General features: G+C 48.0%; 1 protein-coding gene across 2 annotated transcripts in view; it reads left to right on the top strand.

The window, feature by feature from the left end:
• The first annotated feature begins 1,128 nt into the window (after window positions 1-1,128).
• The window catches only part of TMEM44 (transmembrane protein 44), a 97,389-nt gene continuing 76,262 nt past the window's right edge, over window positions 1,129-22,255 (top strand). For both annotated transcript variants that reach the window (XM_075338528.1, XM_075338527.1), the window contains exon 1: window positions 1,129-1,360. In XM_075338528.1, the coding sequence (XP_075194643.1) occupies window positions 1,206-1,360 (155 nt within the window). In that variant the 5' untranslated portion in view covers window positions 1,129-1,205. The remainder of the gene's footprint in view (window positions 1,361-22,255) is intronic.

Raw genomic sequence — 22,255 nt, 5'->3', positions numbered from 1 at the left:
AAGGTAATGCACCGACACTACACCTGTGGGGCTTCACAGTGACACATCACAGGAATCCTACATTATGCTGCTCTCAGATGGGGAGCAAAAACCTGGTGACAGATTCACTTTAAGTATCACCACTGTGCTAATTTGTGGGTCGGCAGAACATGACCACCATTATGTCATGCTGTGGCATTGCCATACTGCGACCTTCACGTAGATGAATATTTGGTTTTAGGAAATAAAATATGAACTTCATAAATTGGATATTGACCAGACCTGCAGAACCAACCTCTATATCTAGGGTGCGCATCTGCAGTTACGGATCCTCTGGCGGCAGCTATCTCACGTGTATGGCCAGCTTTCAGCTTTAGGCTCCTGTGAGATAGTTTCTGTAGCATATGTTGCGATAATGGAGGCAATATCGTATAACATTGCTCTGAGTTGTTATATGGACCTGCTTATAGGATTAGCACGTGTTAGGCCCTGTGCGCACACTGCGTTTTGACCCGCGTTTTTTTTGCGTTTTTGCTGCAGAAATTTCTTGAGATGGTTGTAACCTTTCTGCAGACATTCCCCAGGAAAACCTATGGGAAAAAAAATAGCTGTGCGCACACTGTGTTTTTTTCTCAAGAACATTCTTTCTGCAGAATTTCTTGAGAAAAAGAATGAGCATGTCACGTCTTTTATGCAGGTACCTGCATTTTTTGCCATAGATAATGATAAAAAAAAACGCAGGGGCCAACCTACGGAAAAAACGCACAAAAACAGCACAAAAAACGCACGAAACCGCGGTAAAAACGTATGCGGTTTGTTTTTGGTGTTTTTGACCGCAAGTGCGCTAATCTTTCAGACTCAAGAAATTTCTTGAGAAAAATCCTTTTCCTAGTGTGAACAGAGCCTTATGCATTCTTGGTTTAAAGTGAAATGCATTTAGCTGGCTTTTTATTGAGGTATTTATATGTGACGGTAGAGAAAACCCCAAGTTTGAACAGAGCCATCAATGCTGCAGGATCCATAAATTGTAGCTGCAGGCTTGTCTCGGTTGTGAGCAAATAGGTAAATAGTGTTTATGGCAGGGAAGGGTGGGGTGTGGCCAGGCTGTACAGGTGGAGCAGAACCTAGTGCCTCACCTGTGCAGCCACAGACCAGTATGAGACAAAGGAGGATGCACTAAGCTCCAGCCTGCATGTGCCCCCTCACAAGGTCTGACTGTGGGGGACATGGACAGGGTGGGCAACCTCACCGCGAAGGAGGGTCGTGATCCTGGACTTTGGAACCTGGACTACCTGATCACCTGCTTCGCTGAGGACAAGATCTGCGTGTCGTTCGGGCTGTGGCTGCTGTCCTGCCTGTTCTGGTTCACCTCCTTCTCCCTGTATGTCACCTGCTCCTTACTTATTTATTTTGGCTGCTTCTTTTGCAGGAAATGTTCTCATGATAAGTTCTCACTCAGTCTAGAGAGAGGAAGGGGAAGGTGTGTGTGTGTGTGTGTGTATATATATATATATATAATATGTGTGTGTGTGTGTATGTGAGCTTCTGTGACACAAGTTTGATCTGAACACGTTTTATCTAAATCCTGCCACAGTTTGCTGTGGATATATTATATGTAGAGCAGATTTATAAATGTCAGTCTTCGCCATGTATAGATGTGTTAGAAATGCTGGTTTTCTGCTGCAATGACATGGGGTGTAAAAATCTGCTATGTAGGGACCCTGCCTATATGTGATCATGTTTTCTCCATTTACATCTGTGATCTTTAGAATGTTACTGTATATACATATGCTCAATGATGACTTATTAGTGATGATCAGGCACTACCAGGCTCGGGTGGTCGGTACTCGTAACAAGCAGTTGGATGGGCGAAACTTGAGTGCTTAGTATAATGGGAGCCAAAGGGGAATACAGGCATTTTTTTGGAAGATTTCACCATTACACTCGAGTACCAAGCACCCAAGCCTGGTAGTGCTCGCTCATCATGAATACTTATGCATTGGAAGCACTTGCATGACATGGCCCATGCCAACCAGATTCTACCTAAAAAGCTGGTTAGAAAATGAAAGCAACACTTTTATCTTTTTCCATGTCATCCTCTATATTGTGCCTGTAGTATATCAAGTGTGTGGGATCTATATGGTCGCTATGACTTCATATTTTGTTCAGAATCTGAGAGCAGGTTGTACCCTACACTCCAGTGGTGGACACAGACAGAAGAGGGCCCTGTGCAAGAACAGTATGTGGGCCCTTTCCAGCCCAATAATTCATCATAATGCACAATTCACCTTCTTTGTAGGTAGACATGGCCTGTGTTGTACCAGTGATATGTCCGCCTCCCCCAGTGATGTCCGCCTCTGCTACACTCAATGCTACCAAGGAAGCGACTCTTGTTGGCCACTCTTTCTTTGAAGAGCATACATAGACTCTCCACAGTCTGTATATAGTGCTGATGATGAGAAGAAATCTTAATTTTTATATTGTTACACACTTTTGCAAATATTCATTATTGCATTTTTTTTTTTTTGTCTGATCTCAGTTTTTGCTTGTTTTTCATTTGCTCCTTTTTGGGGGTTCATCCATTGTGACCATGGAGTGATTTTATGAAAGTATGAAATGTTTTCGTTTGCAACATTTTTGAGGAACATGTGTTAGGCTACTTTCACACATCCGGCTGTAGCTTTTGCCGCCGGTTTCGTTTTTCCAGCATTGACTTGCATTGGTGCCGTATTGTGCCGCATGGGCTTGCGTTACGTCCGGTTTTTGCCGCATGCGGCAGATTTAGCCGATACGGCGGCCGGATGGAACCTTCCCTGGCACGTTTTTTGCTCCAGCAAAAAAACGCATCACGCCGCATTAGGCCGCTGCAGCGCATTTTTCAATGCATGCCTATGGACGCCGGATGCGGTTCGATGCGTCAAAAACCGCATCCGGCTGCCACATGCGGTTTCTTCCACTGCGCATGCTCAGTAGCGTGCCGCAACCGGAAAAAAACAGACGGGCCACATGTAAAAATTTATGCAAAGGATGCGGTGTTTTCGCCGCATCCGTTGCATAGGTTTCACAGCCGGATTGAGCCGCAGTGCTCAAACCGGATGTGTGAAAGTAGCCTTATTGTGGATTAAAAGCCGCCAAGAAGGTAAAAGAAATTAGAGGAACGTTTTTGATTTGTACAAGATACATGAACCATATGAGCCATTTTGAATGATTTGGCGCAATAATGTCAACAAATATCACAAAATAAAAAGAAAAGTGATTTAAAAAAGCTTACAAGTGATTAAGCAGGCCCTAAAAGCAAATAATATTAAATGTTTTATAAGATGCAATTTTATTACGTCTTAAATTGCCTGACTGTCTCATAGGAATATTTGCCTCAGGTCAGAGGATCCAATAGTTCAGGCTGGTTATGGTGAAAATATTAATTTTTGTTTATAAATAAGAACATAAAAATATCAGAACTTCGGATGGTACAGATGTAGCAAAAATAGCAGCAGAGGCAGGAGAAAAAAATGGCCGTTAGTGCTGGATCAATAAAGTGCTCTTTTTGTATTTTACACATTTTAATGGCAAATCGGGCCCTTTTCACACATCAGTTTTTTGCCATCAGTCACAATCCGTTAAATTTTGAAAAAAGGGTCCGGCGACTGATGCCACTGGGTTCGTTTTTTTTTTCTCATCGACTTGTATTTGCGATGGATGGTCTCACGTTTCATCCGTCGTTCCACGGATCCATCAAAAAAATGTTTGTCCGTCAGATGGAGACGACAGCCAAAGTAACGTTTTTTTTTTGTGTACGTCAAAAAAACGGATAGTGACTGATTCGTCGCTGTCCGTCGTCTGGTAGAATGGAAGCCTATGGGCACAGGATCAATCGTAATCCATCAAATGATGGAATCCGGCGACGGATTCCGTTTTTTTAACTGAGCATGCTCCAATTATTCTTTAGCCCCCAGCTAGTTGGATCCGTCGAAAAAACTGATCCGTCGAGCCATCGAGAAAACGAATTGTGACTGATGGCAAAAAACTGATGTGTGAAAGGGGCCTTAGACAAGGTATATGGATGCCCTGGATGTACTATTGAACAAAACAATCTAAAAAAAATATTGTATAAATATGCAATGCTATATAAAGTGCCCATGTGCTATAGCAGCCTAAATGTCCAAAAATTAAGCAGGAAGAAAAAGACTAAATGAAGGGTCTGAAAAAGTGAACAGTGCTAGAGCATAAAAAAGGCAAGATTGCAATATATGTGCAAAAAATAAAGTAAAACACAAATGCCTGAAAAGCGCAGTATACAACTGAGTAATATTAATATAATGAAAATATTGACCGCGAATTAAAAAATATAAAGTAATTAATGTGGTCAATAATTCAGTATATGGGTATACACAACTCATACATAAATAAAAGTGCAGTATTAGAGGGCAGATGCACACCGATTGGACCAGTGTAAAAGTATATCAACTAAACATAGCAGTCACGGGGAAATTTACCTTACGCTGTTTCCTCAAAAATAAGCCCTAGTAGGATTTTTAGGGCTTTTTTGAGTTAGCATAAAATACAAGCCCTACTTCCAAAATAAGCCCTAGTTGTGGTTCCATAAGGAAGTGTCCAAGCAGTTAAAAAAGTTGAAGAAACCAAACCTTCCCAAAAAAAAAAACAAATTAACTGAAAAGAAAAACCAACATGAGGTCTATTGTAAATAAAATCACAATATTTTATTAATAAATATAAAAGAACCAGGTAAAAACATAATAAACACCATGAAACATCAATAGGAAAACATACAATTTCGATATACCAGGTAATAATATACAAACAACAATTTAAATAATGGCAACAAATGATAAATACAGAACTCGAGACACTTGCGCAGACCAAAATATGATAGTAGCTAGTAATAAATATGGCTTCTATTGAAGTTAAAATTATTTATATATATATATATATATATATATATATATATATATATATATATATATATATATATATATATATATAATCAGTAAATAGTAATAAATAGTGCTGAAGTATTAATTATCAGACCATAATACCATATGTAATCCCAGAAAAATTGATGAAAAAAACAATGAAAAAACCCTAGCAGCAAGATAGTTTATAGTAACAAGGTGACATATGCAGCAGAAAGGATAGTAAATCCCAAATAGGTCCCACATTTGGCCAATCCAAAAAATGGGGAATAGATGTACAGTAATATTACAGAACACCTATGAGATGTCTGATATACTCACATGTCACCCTCCCCACAAAGCCAGAAAATAAATATAAATAAATAACATGCAATATGTAATGCAATAATACTTGTCAATGATAAAGTGCTGGAGTGAAAATATCTTCGACAATGGCGGTCACATATAGTCCCAATAATGAACTGAGCCTAAGCAGCAAGATGGTATAAAGCAAAGTGACATGTGCAAAAGGATAATATACATGTAAGCAACAGATGGTAATAAATAATGACTATTAGGCCTAAGCCACACGGCGAGAAAATCGGTGCGAGTGGAGTGCGATAAAACATCGCATTCCCCTCGGACCAATTCTAGCCTGTGTGACAGCACACATGAGCGATTATTTTCTCAGCCCTAATCGGACCGAGAAAACAATCGCAGCATGCTGCGATTGTAATCCGAGACTCTTTCTCTCGCACCCATTCAAGTGAATGGGGCGAGAGAAAAATCGCACTGCACTCGCGGTACACCGGTGTACTGCTAGTGCAATGCGAGAATGTCTATAGCCGGCTACACAGGCGAGAGGGATAGAAATCCCTCCCTCCCCTCCTGAGTGCCGGCCCACCCCCCGCAGCTGAGGTCTGCTCGCACGAACGGACCTCAGTTGCAAGGACACACGCATGACACTCGGCTCTGCTGTACTGCCAGCACCAGCCGAGTCTCATGCAAGGGGATCGCAGTAGTCCCCGTGTGGCCCCGGCCTTAATAAGGTGCTAGAATGATGAAGGTCTATAATTTAACACTTGCGAACACATGCAGTCCCAGTAATTAACTGAGCCTAAGCAGCAAGATGGTTAGCACTGCAGTCTTGCAGCTCTGGGGTCCTGGGTTCAAATCCCACCAAGGACACCATCTGCAAGGAGTTTGTATGTTCTCCCCGTGTTTGCGTGGGTTTCCTCCGGGTACTCCGGTTTCCTCCCACACTCCAAAGACATACAGATAGGGAATTTAGATTGTGAGCCCCGATGGGGACAGCGTTCCTGATGTATGTAAAGCGCTGCGGAATATGTTAGCGCTATATAAAAATAAAGATTTATTTTTATTTTTTTTTATTTAAGCAAGGTGCCATGTGCAATGTAAATAGGGATTCCTGGAAGGACCCACAATGTGCCAATCCAAAGGATAATATGCAATAATAGCATGAATTACCTGTAAATGCCCGGTATATACGTTTATCAACCTCCCCTTCGTACTGTTTGGCGTATCTTCTTCAGGGGGTGGGATTACATATGGTATTATGGTCTGATATTAATACTTAAGCACTTTATTATTATTTACTGATAGAATTTTAACTTCAGTAGAAGTCATACTCATTACTAGCTGCTATCATATATTTTGATGTGTGCAAGTGTCTGTAGTTCTGTATGTATCATTTGTTCCCGTTATTGCCACCATCTAAATTGGAGTTACTGTATCTCATTACCTGGTATATCAAAATCATGCGTTTTTTTTTTGATTTTTCATTGTGTTATGTTTTTACCTACACCTGGTCTCTCTCTATATATATTATTTACAGTGGGTACGGAAACTATTCAGGCCCCTTTAAATTTTTCACTCTTTTTCATTGCAGCCATTTGGTAGATTCAAAAAAGTTCATATATTTTCTCATTCATGTACACTCTGCACCCTATCTTGACAGAAGCAAACAAATGTAGAAATTTTTGCAAATTTTTTAAACAAGACAAACTGAAATATCACTTGGTCACAAGTATTCAGCCCCTTTGCTCAGTATTGAGTAGAAGCCCCCTTTTGAGCTGGTACAGTCATGAGTCTTCTTGAGAATAATGCAACAAGTTTTTCACACCTGGATTTGGGGATCCTCTGCCATTCTTCCTTGCAGATCTGTGACGCCTCTGGACAATTGGGTCGTCACAGAGTATTGCACAATCTGTCCTCCCGTGCAGTATCCATCTCCTTCTTGGTTTTGGGTCCCTAACCATATAGTGTTGCCTACATCAGCTAATCAAATCCTAGAAACACCCTGCACCACACCCACCAAACACACCAGTGGACGACTTGAGTGGAATAGAGTCGCCCACCTGGGGGTTGGAGAGGGGAGGTGAGGAGTGTCAAGAAGAGAGTGTAGTCTGAGCAGTGAAAGTGAGAGGTGGTCAGGAGCGAGGCTCATGGAAAACAATCTAAGTTGCAGACGGTGGTCTGGGCTAGAGGAGTCGGATCCCCGGTCGCAGGGGATCGTGGCAAGGGGCACGGACCTGTCGAGCAGGACAGCCGGCGCCGGCCCTTGCCCCATCACCGGTCCTGTACCGAGGTACGACGGGGTACGTGGACCCTAGGTCAGGGAGTAGCTTCAGGCAAACTGATAATTTACCCGAGGAGAACGGAGCCTTCAAGATCCGTAGCCACCCCCTCCAAAATCGGGGCATTAGCGCAACGAGGGGGATTGGACTTTTCAATCCAAAACTGTCAAGAAAATCCCAAGTGTGAGCCCTGAGAGCAAGCTCCCACACTTAGCCATAGTAGGGAGCGGGACCCGGCAAGTTTCATACTACCGGGACTACCAGAGAAGTAAACTTAGTGCCAGGAGGCAGGTCACGGATCACCAGGCAGCACCATTGGGGACGGGACCCGAACAAAGCTCCCCTCAGTGGCAGCGGTGTCCAGATACTTGTTTTACCAGTTGTTGGTGTCTGCTTAGTGGACTGAGTGAGTACCACAGTGACCCCCCCCCCCCCCCCCTCCTTGCACCCAACGACATTCTCCCCCTCAAACACAGAGTCCCAGGGGTTTTCCCTTACCCGTGGAGGGTTCTAACACCTTGCTGCCCCATTACATCACCACCAGGTACTCCCAACTGCAGTGTTGGTACTCCTAATTACCACATACCACGGGTGGCGTCATGAACTCAATAATACTACTTGTAAATACCCCCTTTATTTGAGTAGGAACACGACTCCCAGGTCCGGAGACCCTCGAGCCACTGCGAATCCGGATCCGAGCAGCACGGCTGCTGACATGGGAGCGTCACAGATCCTCTCCAGTTCCGTCAGGTTGGATGGTGATGTGTCGCCCGGGGACCAGGGGGTACTCAGATCCGGGCCACGGGGTCACTTCTGTGGGTATCACGGTGGCGTGACCCGGTCTGTGATCCCAAACTCCACAGTAAAAGGGGGTTTGGTAAGGGAGATTGTCCGTGACGCCACCCACGGGTTGTGGTGATGGTGGACACCACCGCTGCGATGAAGGTGTGGGACTCCCGGGAACGGTGTTGGGATGCAGCTTAGGATGTTAACCCCTCCGTGGGTAGGGGCAGTTGGTCCCGGGGCCCGTTCGGGGATAAGCAGGGCGCAGTGCTGCGGTGCCCGAGGGCACGGGCATACTCACAAGTATTTCACACAGAGTCACTGGTAAACTAAGAATTGCCGGTGTCCGCAGCCTTCGGTACGGGGGGGTGTTAGTGTCCCACACACGGTGCAGCAGCTCCTGTTGTTCTTTCCCTGCAGCCAGGTGCCTCTCTCTCCACTCTCTTCCTCTTTCTCCTCAGCCGGGAACGGGGAATCCACTCCCCTGCAGTGATCCGGGTCACCCTAGGTACCAGTGGGCCACTACCCTGCCCCGGCTACCTCTGGCCCCTTCCTCACTCACAGCCTGTCCCGGCCCTTTCGGAGCACGCTTCACTATCAGCCTGGGAGCTACAACTCCAGACTCCTCTTCTGTCTGTCTCTCCACACACTCTGCTCCAGCCCCTCCCCTGCTGCTCAGTTTAGCTCTTACACTGGGGGGAGGGGTGTGTCTGTAGAACTGTACCAGTGTGGGATCAAATTACCAAGGAGCATTAGATGTATCTGTGACTCCCTGGTTTTGCCAGGGCGTCACATTCCCCCTTGGTTAAACACAGCCCGTCCACGGGCTGTCCGGGCACCGACATTTATTGTAACGGGAAAAAGAAAACGTTTACACATTACAACCATGCATCTTCCCACATTGGGAGGTACGTTTTCTTAAACTTTTAATTATCCTGCCACCCCCCACCTGCTGTGCAGATGGCATCCTTCGGGAACTTGAGGACGTTCAACAGGGGTGACAGTCCATAAAACAGTCAACTTTCAACTTGCGGGTAGCCGTCCATGTTCCGCTACCACTGCTGCCGCCACTCCCAGTACGGGGCACGGGTTCCGTGCTCTGCCTCCTGCTCAGGAGCCAGGCCCACTCGGATGCCCTCGGTGCCGGCTACATCCGGCCTCGCTAACTGCCGAGGGCCCCATCGCTCAGTGGCCTGCTCCTCCTCTCTGCAGGTGCACTCCGGCTGCTCCACAGCTGGGACAGGGTACCTGGGAGCGGCCGGCGCCGCATCTGGGGCAGACTTCCGATCGGGTGTCGCCTCTGCTGCGGCCAGGCGGACTGCCGGAGCCAGGTGAGATGTCATCGGGGTTGTGGCTACTGTTTCCAAGAACCAGACGGGTGCAGAGTCCTGGAGTCCCTGCTCTTTATCACTGTGGTCACATGTGGCACGATTTTCACCCGCCCCCCCCTTGGTCTTTCTGCAACACTCTGCTCTCAGTGGGCGGGGCTTCACTTTCGCGCTCTTACCGCTCGGAGAAGAAGACTCGAGCGAGAATTTTTCGCGCCCAAAAATGGCGGCAAGATGGCAGATTCTGAAATTTTGCAGCGGAGCACCGCTGACAGTCCAGAATAAGGTGCACTTCCTCCAGGTAAGTGGATGGGTAAGGATCCTGTTCGTGACGCCAAATGTGTCGCCCGGGGACCAGGGGGTACTCAGATCCGGGCCACGGGGTCACTTCTGTGGGTATCACGGTGGCGTGACCCGGTCTGTGATCCCAGGCTCCACAGTAAAAGGGGGTTTGGTAAGGGAGTTTGTCCGTGACGCCACCCACGGGTTGTGGTGATGGTGGACACCACCGCTGCGATGAAGGTGCGGGACTCCCGGGAACGGTGTTGGGATGCAGCTTAGGATGTTAACCCCTCTGTGGGTAGGGGCAGTTGGTCCCAGGGCCCGTTCAGGGATAAGCAGGGCGCAGTGCTGCGGTGCGGTGCCCGAGGGCACGGGCGTACTCACAAGTATTTCACACAGAGTCACTGGTAAACTAGGAATTGCCGGTGTCCGCATCCTTCGGTACGGGGGGTGTTAGTGTCCCACACACGGTGCAGCAGCTCCTGTTGTTCTTTCCCTGCAGCCAGGTGCCTCTCTCTCCACTCTCTTCCTCTTTCTCCTCAGCCGGGAATGGGGAATCCACTCCCCTGCAGTGATCCGGGTCACCCTAGGTACCGGTGGGCCACTACCCTTCCCCGGCTACCTCTGGCCCCTTCCTCACTCACAGCCTGTCCCGGCCCTTTCGGAGCACGCTTCACTATCAGCCTGGGAGCTACAACTCCAGACTCCTCTTCTGTCTGTCTCTCCACACACTCTGCTCCAGCCCCTCCCCTGCTGCTCAGTTTAGCTCTTACACTGGGGGAGGGGTGTGTCTGTAGAACTGTACCAGTGTGGGATCAAATTACCAAGGAGCATTAGATGTATCTGTGACTCCTTGGTTTTGCCAGGGCGTCACAGTGAACGTTGGTGGACAGCCATTTTCAGGTCTCTCCAGAGATGCTCAATTGATTTTAGGTCAGGGCTCTGGCTGGGCCAGACAAGAATGGTCACAGAATTGTTCTGAAGCCTCTCCTTTGTTATTTTAGCTGTGTGCCTAGGGTCATTGTCTTGTTGTATGGTGAACCTTTGGCCAAGTCTCAGGTCCAGAGCACTGTGGAAGACATTTTAGTCCAGGACATCTCTTTACTTGGCCGCATTAATCTTTCCTTCAATTGCAACCAATTGTACTGTCCTTGCAGCTGAAAAACACCCCTTAGCATGATGCTGCCACCACCATGTTTCACTGTTGGGATTGTATTGGGCAGGTGATGAGCAGTGCCTAGTTTTCTCCACACATACCGCTTAGAATTATCACCAAAAAAGTTCTATCTTCGTCTCATCAGACCAGAGAATCTTATTTCTCATAGTCTGATAGTCCTTCATGTGTTGTTGTTTTTTTTTTGCAAACTCTATGCGGGCCTTCATATGTCTTGCACTGAGGCGAGGCTTCCGTCAGACCACTCTGCCATAAATTCCCGACTGGTGGTGCAGTGATAGTTGACTTTGTGGAACTTTCTCCCATCTCCCTATTGTATCTCTGGAGCTCAGCCACAGTGATCTTGGGGTTCTCTTTACCACTACCACCAAGGCTCTTCTCCCACGATTTCTCAGTTTTGCTGGACGGCCAGGTCTAGGAAGAGTTCCGGTGGTCCCAAACGTCTTCCATTTAAGGATTATGGAGGCCACTATGCTCTTAGGAACATTGAGTACTGCGGAAATTATTTTGTAACCTTGGCCAGATCTGTGCCTTGCCACAATTGTCTCTGAGCTCCTTGGGCAGTTCCTTTTGACCTCATGATTCTCATTTGGTCTGACATGTACCGTGAGGTCTTGTATAGACAGGTGTATGCCTTTCCAAATCAAGTCCTATCAGTTTAATTAAACACAGCTGGACTCAAATGAAGGAATAGAACCATATCAATGAGGATCACAAAGAAATGGACAGCATGTGACTTAAATATGAGTGTATGAGCAAAGGGTCTGAATACTTAAGACCATGTGATATTTGTTTTTCTTGTTTAATAAATTTGCAAAAATGTCTACATTCCTCTTATTTTTCTGTTAAGATGGGGTGCAGAGTGTACATTAATGACCAAAAGTTTGGACACACCTTCTCATTCAAACAGTTTTCTTAATTTTCATGACTCTGAAAATTGAAGATTCACATTGAAGGCATCAAAACTATGAATTAACACATGTGGAATGAAATGCATAACAACAAAAATGTGTGAAACAACTGACAATTTGTTTTATATTCTAGGTTCTTTAAAGTAGCCACCTTTTTGCTTTGATTACTGCTTTGCACACTCTTGGCATTCTCTTGATGAGCTTCAAGAGGTAGTCACCGGAAATGGTTTTCACTTCACAGGTGTGCCCTGTCAGGTTTAATAAGTGGGATTTCTTGCCTTATAAATGGGGTTGGGACCATCAGTTGTGTTGTGCAAAAGTCTGTTGGATACACCGCTGATAGTCCCACTGAATAGACTGTTAGCTGCTTTATCTTGCCATAATACAAATTCTAAGTAAAGAAAAATGAGTGGCCATCATTACTTTAAGAAAAGAAGGTCAGTCAGTCCGAAAAAATTGGGAAAACTTTGAAAGTGTCCCCAAGTGCAGTGGCAAAAACCATCAAACGCTACAAAGAAACTGGCTCACATGAGGACTGCCCCAGGAAAGGAAGACCAAGAGTCACCTCTGCTGCGGAGGATAAGTTTATCCGAGTCAGCAGCCTCAGAAATCTCAGGTTAACAGCAGCTCAGATTAGAGACCAGGTCAATGCCACACAGAGTTCTAGCAGCAGACACATCTCTAGAACAACTATTAAGAGGAGACTTTGTGCAGCAGGCCTTCATGGTAAAATAGCTGCTAGGAAACCACTGCTAAGGACAGGCAACAAGCAGAAGAGACTTGTTTGGGCTAAAGAACACAAGGAATGCACATTAGACTAGTGGAAATCTGTGCTTTGGTCTGATGAGTCCAAATTTGAGATCTTTGGATCCAACCACCGTGTCTTTGTGCGACGCAGAAAAGGTGAACGGATGGACTCTACATGCCTGGTTCCCACCGTGAAGCATGGAGGAGGAGGTGTGATGGTGTGGGGGTGCTTTGTTGGTGACACTGTTGGGGATTTATACAAAATTTAAGGCATACAGAACCAGCATGGCTACCACAGCATCTTGCAGCGGCATGCTATTCCATCCGGTTTGTGCTTCGTTGGACCATCATTTATTTTTCAACAGGACATTGACCCCAAACACGCTTGAAGGCTGTGTAAGGGCTATTTGACTAAGAAGGAAAGTGATGGGGTGCTACGCCAGATGACCTGGCCTCCACAGTCACCAGACCTGAACCCAATCGAGATGGTTTGGGGTGAGCTGGACCGCAGAGTGAAGGCAAAAGGGCCAACAAGTGCTAAGCATTTCTGGGAACTCCTTCAAGACTATTGGAAAACCATTTCCGGTGACTACCTCTTGAAGCTCATCAAGAGAATGCCAACAGTGTGCAAAGCAGTAATCAAAACAAAAGGTGGCTACTTTGAAGAACCTAGAATATAAGACATATTTTCAGTTATTTCACACTTTTTTGTTAAGTATTTCATTCCACATGTGTTAATTCATAGTTTTGATGCCTTCAATGTGAATCTACAATTTTCAGAGTCATGAAAATAAAGAAAACTACTTTTAGTCTGTACTGTGTGTGTGTGTGTGTGTATGTATATATATATATATATGTATGTGTATATGTGTGTGTATATATATAATATAATATAATTTTAGTGATTTTATTTACATTAGACCTCCATGTCGGTTTTTCTTTTTGGTGAATTTGGTTGTTTACAATTGGTCTACAAAAACATATAATTGTCCTTTTTTGTTGTGGCACCATTTTGAATTTGGTCTTCAATACACATTCACACTCGTGGTTGATTATGTGCCCCTTTTCCGGCTTATCCCCAAAAGAAAGCAGACCCCTGCTCCCCCCCCCCCCCCCCCACCCCCCCCCGAAAAAAAATGCACTCACCAGACCCCAAACAATTACAGTTGCCAAGTGCCACTGGTGGATGGGCTCTCGCATAGAGATCTGCATCGCTGTTAGGTCCCTCGCCATTCCAGCTGCATGCACTGCAACTGTCACAAACAGATTGGGTGCCAGTATTACTCTGAGTGATACCTCATCCAATCACCAGGGGGAGCCGTCCGATGTAGCACTCAGGGGGACTTGACAACGACACAAATTTGTATGTGACAGACCATTCACTTGCCAACTCTAAGGCTATGTTCACACGCTGCATCTTTTACTGCGTTTTTGGCGCATTTTTTGAGGTCACAAAGACGCACCTAAATGCATGCATTTGCTTCTCCCAGCAAAGTCTGAGATTTCTATTTTGCCGTCTACACAGTGCATCTTTTTTTGGCTGCATCTTGGCTGTGTTTTAAAGGAGCAGCATGTCAATTCTTTTTGCGTTTTTGCCAGCGTTTTTGAGCCCTTCCAGTCAATAATTTGACTTAAAAAAAAAACAAAACGCATAGGGCAGGACATGGTAAAAACGCGGTAAAAAAAGCGTCAAAGGTATGCGTTTTTGGTGCGTTTTTGCCGCGGGTGTGTTTTTGTTTTTTGTTTTTTTTTTGGGGCCTAAAATGTTGCATCTTTGTGGTTAAGAAAAGATGCAATGTGTGCATGTAGCCTAATTGTTTGGGGTCTGGAAAGTACAATTTAATTTTAGGTGGTGTTTGCTTTATTTTGGTAAACTTATCAGAATATAGAGATATAGAGAATAATGTAAGTGTGACGCCCTGGCTGGGCCAGGTAGTCACAGGCCCCTGCACAACACTTTTCCCTCACAGGCAACAGCAGCCGACCTTCAAAACCCTAGTCACCCCCCCCCCCCCCTCAGGGCTAGACAGACACCAGAGGGCGTAACCAGGCGGTTGGAAGACGCCCACTAAGGAGTCTAGACAGCCCGGGGCGGGAAAGTAGACAGATTCTGTTGAGAGTTCAAGTTGGAGAGGAGTGTGGGCTGGAGCTGTGTGCAGCACCAGCAGAGGCGAATACCCCAAATTGAACGATGCCAGGGTAGTAGCCCTGGTGCCATTGGCTAGGAGGCAGACGGCAGTCTCCGTCTGCAGGAGCCGGGAAGACTACTCTGTGGAACCGAGGTGGACCAGGACAGGGTAGTGGCCCGCCGGTACCGACCCGGGGAACAGACTCAGAAACCGTTACACACAGGGGGGTACTCGGACCCTGAAGCCGGGACCAGAAGCGACTGGAACCGGTTAATTTACCGATTGAGGCCAGGACTAGAGGTCCTGTCCCACCCAAAGTCCCTATTAGAAGACAACAGCCCACCGAGGGAGATAAAAGGCCACCGCCAGAGCTCAGAGATTCCACGGACCAGCGTCTGCGGGCAAGGGCTCCTTAGGCCACATCCAGCTGGGAGCGGACTCCTGAAGTTGCAAGCACAGGCAGTCCACCATTACACAAAGGTGCAGGAGAAAGACAGAAACCACCAGCCGGGTGGGGGATCAGAACGCAGCCAGATGCGGGCACCGACCACCATCACCTTGGTTTACCAGAGACTCGTGTGTTTCCTTCAATAGTGAGTACACCAGCACCCTGCGGTCGCCCATCTCCCTGCACCACAAAACCCCCCAACGGGTCCTGGGGCCACCATCCCTGCCCACGGAGGGGTTAACAACTTGCTGCATAACATCTCCCCCGAGTGCCCCGTAACTGCAGCGGTGGTGTCCAACCTCACCACACACCGTGGGTGGCGTCACGAACTTAGTATGGCTCAGCCCGTACATATCCATCCTACATCCACCACTACAATTCCCCTTTTTGATCGAAGTGACCGCGAGATGCTTGGGTCCAGAGACCCTCGAGCCACCCACAGAAGGTCCGGATACGAGCAGCTCGGCTGCTGCGAGCGGGGCGGCACATAAGCAGGTAATTTAAATCTTTGTAAATATGGGAAATACCCACCAGTATAGGACTGGTTCTGCACCATGAGAATAGCAGATTAGATAAGAAAATGTGCAGCACAACCAGTATGCCTATGAATCAGATTAACATAAATTATTGATGTTCCGTGGTTATTGCTATTCAAGCCTAGTTTGTATATTTCAAATGTGTGAAAACAGCCTAATGGTAAGGTCAAACATCACAGTCAATGTGATACAGAAAAAAATAAAAAAAAAAAAGCAGCTGTGTATGTTTGTGTGCAAAAACTAAGCAGTCAACTTTATGCGTTTTTTTATTTTATTTTATTGAATTGACTGCATAATATTCATGCCACAAATGCACTGTCTGGCCTTACTCCAGTGTTATGCGCACACTAAGATCTTGATTAATCAAAGCAATTAAGCCAGAAATACAGCATATAATGCTTTTAAGAACCACAACTTTGGTGCAACACAGAGATGTGCACAAATGCTACTACTTTTGGTGCTTTCACAGCAATTTCAAACATCCAAAATGGGTAGAACAGGGGAAGGATGGGTGTGGCGCCCTGGACAAGCCAGGTCGTCACAGGTACTGCAACAACACACCCCACACCCCGGTTAGGCACATCAGCCGCACACACAAAATCCTTGTTGCCTCCCTCCAGGGGCTGATGTCCACACCAGGTGGGGTGGAGCCAGGTGGTTGGCTCCACCCACCGAGGAGTTCACAGTCCTGGAGGCGGGAAAAGGAAGGAAGACTGAGTGAGGAACAGTTAGAGAGTTGAGGAAGTAGTAGTGGAGGAGTTGACTGGCCGTGTCCGGGTACGTGGCCCGGGCACAGAAACAGCAAGGTTGGCAGACGGTGGTGACCGTCTGCAGGCGAGGCCGATTGACGCACAACCGTAAGGACCGGGGATGGGCGGTGGCCCACCGGTACCGGACCGGGGAGCGAAGAGAGGCCAGCACCATTCGGCAGGGCCTACGGACCCCGACCAGGCTTGGAGTCGCCGTTAAACCGGTCAAATCCGTCAGCGACAGGAACCTCCGGGGTTTCCCAGCAGCAAAGACCCGACTAAAGGCAACCGCTCAACCGTAAAGGGAAATACAGCTACCGCCACAGCTAGAGTTCCCAGGGCCAGCGCCTGCGGGCAAAAGGGGCTCCTCCGGCAAATATACCGCTGGGGAGTGGGTTACCGGTGGGAAGCCATCGGGGCCGAGAACACAACACCGGTGCAGGGAGAGACGGTTACCACCAACCTACCGGGAGTGACCGCTGCAGCTGTCTGTGGGACTCGTCCATCCAGCCGTTTGTTTTACCAGAGACTCCGTGTACGTTACTGGCTGAGTAAGTACCACCGTGCCCCCGCGACCCTGCACCCTGCCAAGCCCCGCAATCCACCTTACAGTCAACAACTCCGGGCCCTGGGACTACCAAAATCCCCCTACCCACGGAGGGGAGAGAAACATCCCAGCTGCTCCCTGTCATCGCTCCCGGGATCCCCGTACAGAGCAGCGGTGGTGCCCCAACCTCACCACACACCATGGGTGGCGTCACAAACCGACATCCCAAACCCCAACAGACCACCCCTTTCACTCATGGGCGAGGAGCGCCGCTCGAGTCCCCTGATCCGGTCCACCGCTCGAGCAGCAGCAGCCGGACCAGAGCCGCAAGCGCGGTCGAGCAGCGCACCCCCCCCGCCCGCGACATGGGCGTGGTGATGACCATTGGTCTAAATCATGACAAACTGTGGTTCTTAACAAATTGGGCTTGTCTGGCTCCAGCACACCTCCCTATCAAGACTGGTACCACCTTGATGAATCGGGGCCACAGTCTTCTTGCTGAGCTTTTTGGGCAGAAATTACAAGTTTTTGAGGAAGACTTGTAGAGTTTCTGCTCTAAAAACTAAATCAAAATCTGTGTGAATATACTGCAAGGATTATAGACCAGAGCTGTTAGACAGGCTCAAGAATGAAGTTCATTGCTAACTCATTATGCAATCTGCAATGTAGGAGCAGCCGTGCCATTAGTGCAACTTGTGCAGTCACCCTGGGGCCCAAGATATAAGGGGGCCCACTTCTACCGCCAAGGATGCAAGCAACTTCTCTCACAGACTCCTAAAAGGTTGTATTATGATGAATTATTGGACTGTAAAGGGCTTATGAATGGTTCTTGCATTGGGACCCTATTCTATGTCTGCCCCAGCTGCTGTGTATTGTGTTACATAGAAGGCAGTAGCAACTTGGTTGAAACTTTTATTAAAAAATGCCAAAACCACATTGCTGTGCATGTTCCATCTTCTGTCCCTTCTTCAGGACACTGAAGCAGTTAATAGAAATAGCATGTTCATTGTCCACTATAGTGTGAAATATAGAGAAAATGGAACTGTCTGAAAAAACAGTGACAAAGCTGCCAGTGAAAGCGCATTAGGAAAAAAGCACTGGTGATTTCCTGATGTGGATTCACCTAGAAAAAAACTCTCCTGAGCTTTTGTAGCAGAAACTCTTCAAAAAACGTGCATTTTGAGTGGCAGAAAAACGGCGTGTACACCCACAGAAGGATGTAGAATACCGATTTATATAGTCTTGCATTGCACTGTATGAATTCTTTTGAAAGTGGAGGTACGCTATAAATAATAAAATGCCCTCAAAGGTGTCAATAATATCCTTTTAACAATAAAAACCCACCAACCAAATGAGGGCTTAGCCGGGTTTAGAAAGTAGGCCTGAATTGATCTGCAGTAACCCAGATGTTCACATTCAGTCATCAGGCTTTGTCCACAGGCTGTTTACTTCATGCAGCATTTGCTTGGACCTGTCCAACCCCCAGCCATGATTCAGTCATGGGTATCGGATTGAAATAGACCAGGTGAGTGCTGCTAAGAGCAGTTCTATTTCATATGTGAGGCCGTATGGCACATTTTATAAAAATATTTTAGTGTTGGGACTGCCTCAAATGAGATTTGCCGTGAAGTGGCGGGGTGGCTCAAGAAGAAGGGAATTTTGTTTACTTACCGTAAATTCCTTTTCTTCTAGCTCCTATTGGGAGACCCAGACAATTGGGTGTATAGCTTCTTCCTCCGGAGGCCACACAAAGTATTACACTTTAAAAAGTGTAACCCCTCCCCTCTGCCTATACACCCTCCCGTGCATCACGGGCTCCTCAGTTTTGGTGCAAAAGCAGGAAGGAGGAAACTTATAAATTGGTCTAAGGTAAATTCAATCCGAAGGATGTTCGGAGAACTGAAAACCATGAACCAAAAGAACAATTCAACATGAACAACATGTGTACACAAAAGAACAAACAGCCCGAAGGGAACAGGGGCGGGTGCTGGGTCTCCCAATAGGAGCTAGAAGAAAAGGAATTTACGGTAAGTAAACAAAATTCCCTTCTTCTTTGTCGCTCCATTGGGAGACCCAGACAATTGGGACGTCCAAAAGCAGTCCCTGGGTGGGTAAAAGAATACCTCGATAAAAAGAGCCGAAAACGACCCCCTCTTACAGGTGGGCAACCGCCACCTGAAGGACTCGCCTACCTAGACTGGCGTCTGCCAAAGCATAGGTATGCACCTGATAGTGTTTCGTGAAAGTGTGCAGACTAGACCAGGTAGCTGCCTGACACACCTGCTGAGCCGTAGCCCGGTGCCGCAATGCCCAGGACGCACCCACGGCTCTGGTAGAATGGGCCTTCAGCCCCAAAGGAAGCGGAAGCCCAGAAGAACGGTAGGCTTCAAGAATCGGTTCCTTGATCCACCGAGCCAAGGTTGACTTGGAAGCCTGCGAACCCTTACGCTGGCCAGCGACAAGGACAAAGAGCGCATCTGAACGGTGCAGGGGCGCCGTGCGAGACACGTAGAGCCGGAGAGCTCTCACCAGATCTAACGAGTGCAAATCCTTTTCACATTGGTGAACTGGATGAGGGCAAAATGAAGGTAAGGAGATATCCTGATTGAGATGAAAAGGGGATACCACCTTAGGGAGAAATTCCGGGACCGGACGCAGAACCACCTTATCCTGGTGAAAAACCAGGAAGGGGGCTTTGCATGACAGCGCTGCCAGCTCCGACACTCTACGGAGCGATGTAACTGCCACTAGAAATGCCACCTTCTGCGAAAGACGTGATAGAGACACATCCCGCAGCGGCTCGAAAGGTGGTTTCTGAAGAGCCGTTAGCACCCTGTTAAGATCCCAGGGTTCCAGCGGACGCTTGTAAGGTGGGACTATGTGGCAAACTCCTTGCAGGAACGTGCGGACGTGCGGAAGCCTGGCTAGACGCTTTTGAAAAAATACGGATAGCGCCGATACTTGTCCCTTGAGAGAGCCGAGAGACAAACCCTTGTCCATTCCGGATTGAAGGAATGAAAGAAAAGTGGGTAAGGCAAAGGGCCAGGGAGAAAAACCCTTATCAGAGCACCAGGATAAGAAGATCCTCCAAGACCTGTGATAGATCTTGGCGGACGTTGGTTTCCTGGCCTGTCTCATAGTGGCAATGACATCTTGAGATAACCCTGAGGACGCTAGGAGCCAGGACTCAATGGCCACACAGTCAGGTTGAGGGCCGCAGAATTCAGATGGAAAAAACGGCCCTTGGGACAGCAAGTCTGGGCGGTCTGGGAGCGCCCACGGTTGACCCACCGTGAGATGCCACAGATCCGGGTACCACGACCGCCTCGGCCAATCTGGGGCGACGAGAATGGCGCGACGACAGTCGGACCTGATCTTGCGCAGCACTCTGGGCAGCATCGCCAGAGGAGGAAATACATAGGGCAGTCGAAACTGCGACCAATCCTGAACTAATGCGTCCGCCGCCAGAGCTCTGTGATCTTGAGACCGGGCCATGAATGCCGGGACTTTGTTGTTGTGCCGTGACGCCATGACATCGACGTCCTGCGTTCCCCAGCGGCGACAGATCTCTTGAAACACGTCTGGGTGAAGAGACCATTCCCCCGCGTCCATGCCCTGTCGGCTGAGAAAATCTGCTTCCCAGTTTTCTACGCCCGGAATGTGAACTGCGGAGATGGTGGAAGCTGTGGCTTCCACCCACTGCAGAATTCGTCGGACTTCCTGGAAGGCTTGACGACTGCGAGTGCCGCCTTGGTGGTTGATGTATGCGACGGCAGTGGCGTTGTCCGACTGGATCCGGATCTGCCTGCCCTCCAGCCACCGATGAAAGGCCAATAGGGCTAGATACACTGCCCTTATCTCCAGAATATTGATCTGAAGGGATGACTCTATCGGAGTCCAGGTTCCCTGAGCCCTGTGGTGGAGAAAAACCGCCCCCCACCCTGACAGGCTCGTGTCCGTCGTGACCACAGCCCAGGTGGGGGGCAGGAAGGATTTTCCCTGCGATAGAGAGTTGGGAAGGAGCCACCACTGAAGTGACGTCTTGGTTGCAAGGGAAAGAGACGTTCCTGTCGAGTGAAGTCGACCTCCTATCCCATTTGCGGAGAATGTCCCACTGGAGTGGCCGCAGATGGAATTGCGCGAAGGGCACTGCCTCCATCGCTGCCACAATCTTCCCCAGGAAGTGCATGAGGCGCCTCAAGGGGTGTGACTGACCTCGAAGAAGAGATTGCACCCCTGCCTGCAGCGAAAGCTGCTTGTCCAGCGGTAGCATGACTACTGCTGACTGAGTATGAAACTCCATCCCAAGGTACGTCGGTGATTGGGTCGGTGTCAACTTGGATTTTGGGAAGTTGATGATCCACCCGAACTGCTGGAGAGTCGCCAGAGCGACGGAAAGGCTGTTTTGACACGCCATCTGAGAGGGTGCCCTGACCAGAAGATCGTCTAAGTAGGGAATCACCGAGTGGCCCTGTGAGTGTAGGACCGCCACAACAGATGCCATGACCTTGGTGAACACCCGTGGGGCTGTCGCCAGGCCGAAAGGCAATGCCACGAACTGAAGGTGTTCGTCCCCGATGGCGAAACGCAAAAAGCGTTGATGTTCGGGTGCGATCGGCACATGGAGATAAGCATCCTTGATGTCGATTGATGCTAGGAAGTCTCCTTGTGACATCGAGGCGATGACAGAGCGGAGAGACTCCATCCGAAACAGTCTGGTGCTCACATGTCTGTTGAGCAGTTTGAGGTCCCGAACGGGATGGAACGAGCCGTCCTTCTTTGGCACCACAAACAAGTTGGAGTAAAAGCCGCGACCATGTTCCTGGAGGGGAACAGGGATCACAACTCCTTCTGTCTTCAGAGCGTTCACCGCCTGAAAAAGTGCATCGGCTCGCTCGGGGGGCGGAGATGTTCTGAAGAAACGAGTCGGGGGACGAGAGCTGAACTCTATCCTGTAACCGTGAGACAGAATGTCTCTCACCCATCGGTCTTGAACATGTGGCCACCAGGCATCGCAAAAGCGGGAGAGCCTGCCACCGACCGAGGATGCGGTTCGGGGATGCCGAGAGTCATGAGGAGGCCGCCTTGGAAGCAGTGCCTCCTGCGGCCTTTTGGGGGCGTGACTTGGACCGCCA

Source organism: Anomaloglossus baeobatrachus, chromosome 3, assembly GCF_048569485.1.
Source record: "Anomaloglossus baeobatrachus isolate aAnoBae1 chromosome 3, aAnoBae1.hap1, whole genome shotgun sequence".
Classification (NCBI taxonomy): Eukaryota; Metazoa; Chordata; class Amphibia; order Anura; family Aromobatidae; genus Anomaloglossus; species Anomaloglossus baeobatrachus.
This window is presented reverse-complemented; position numbering and strand designations above follow the sequence as displayed.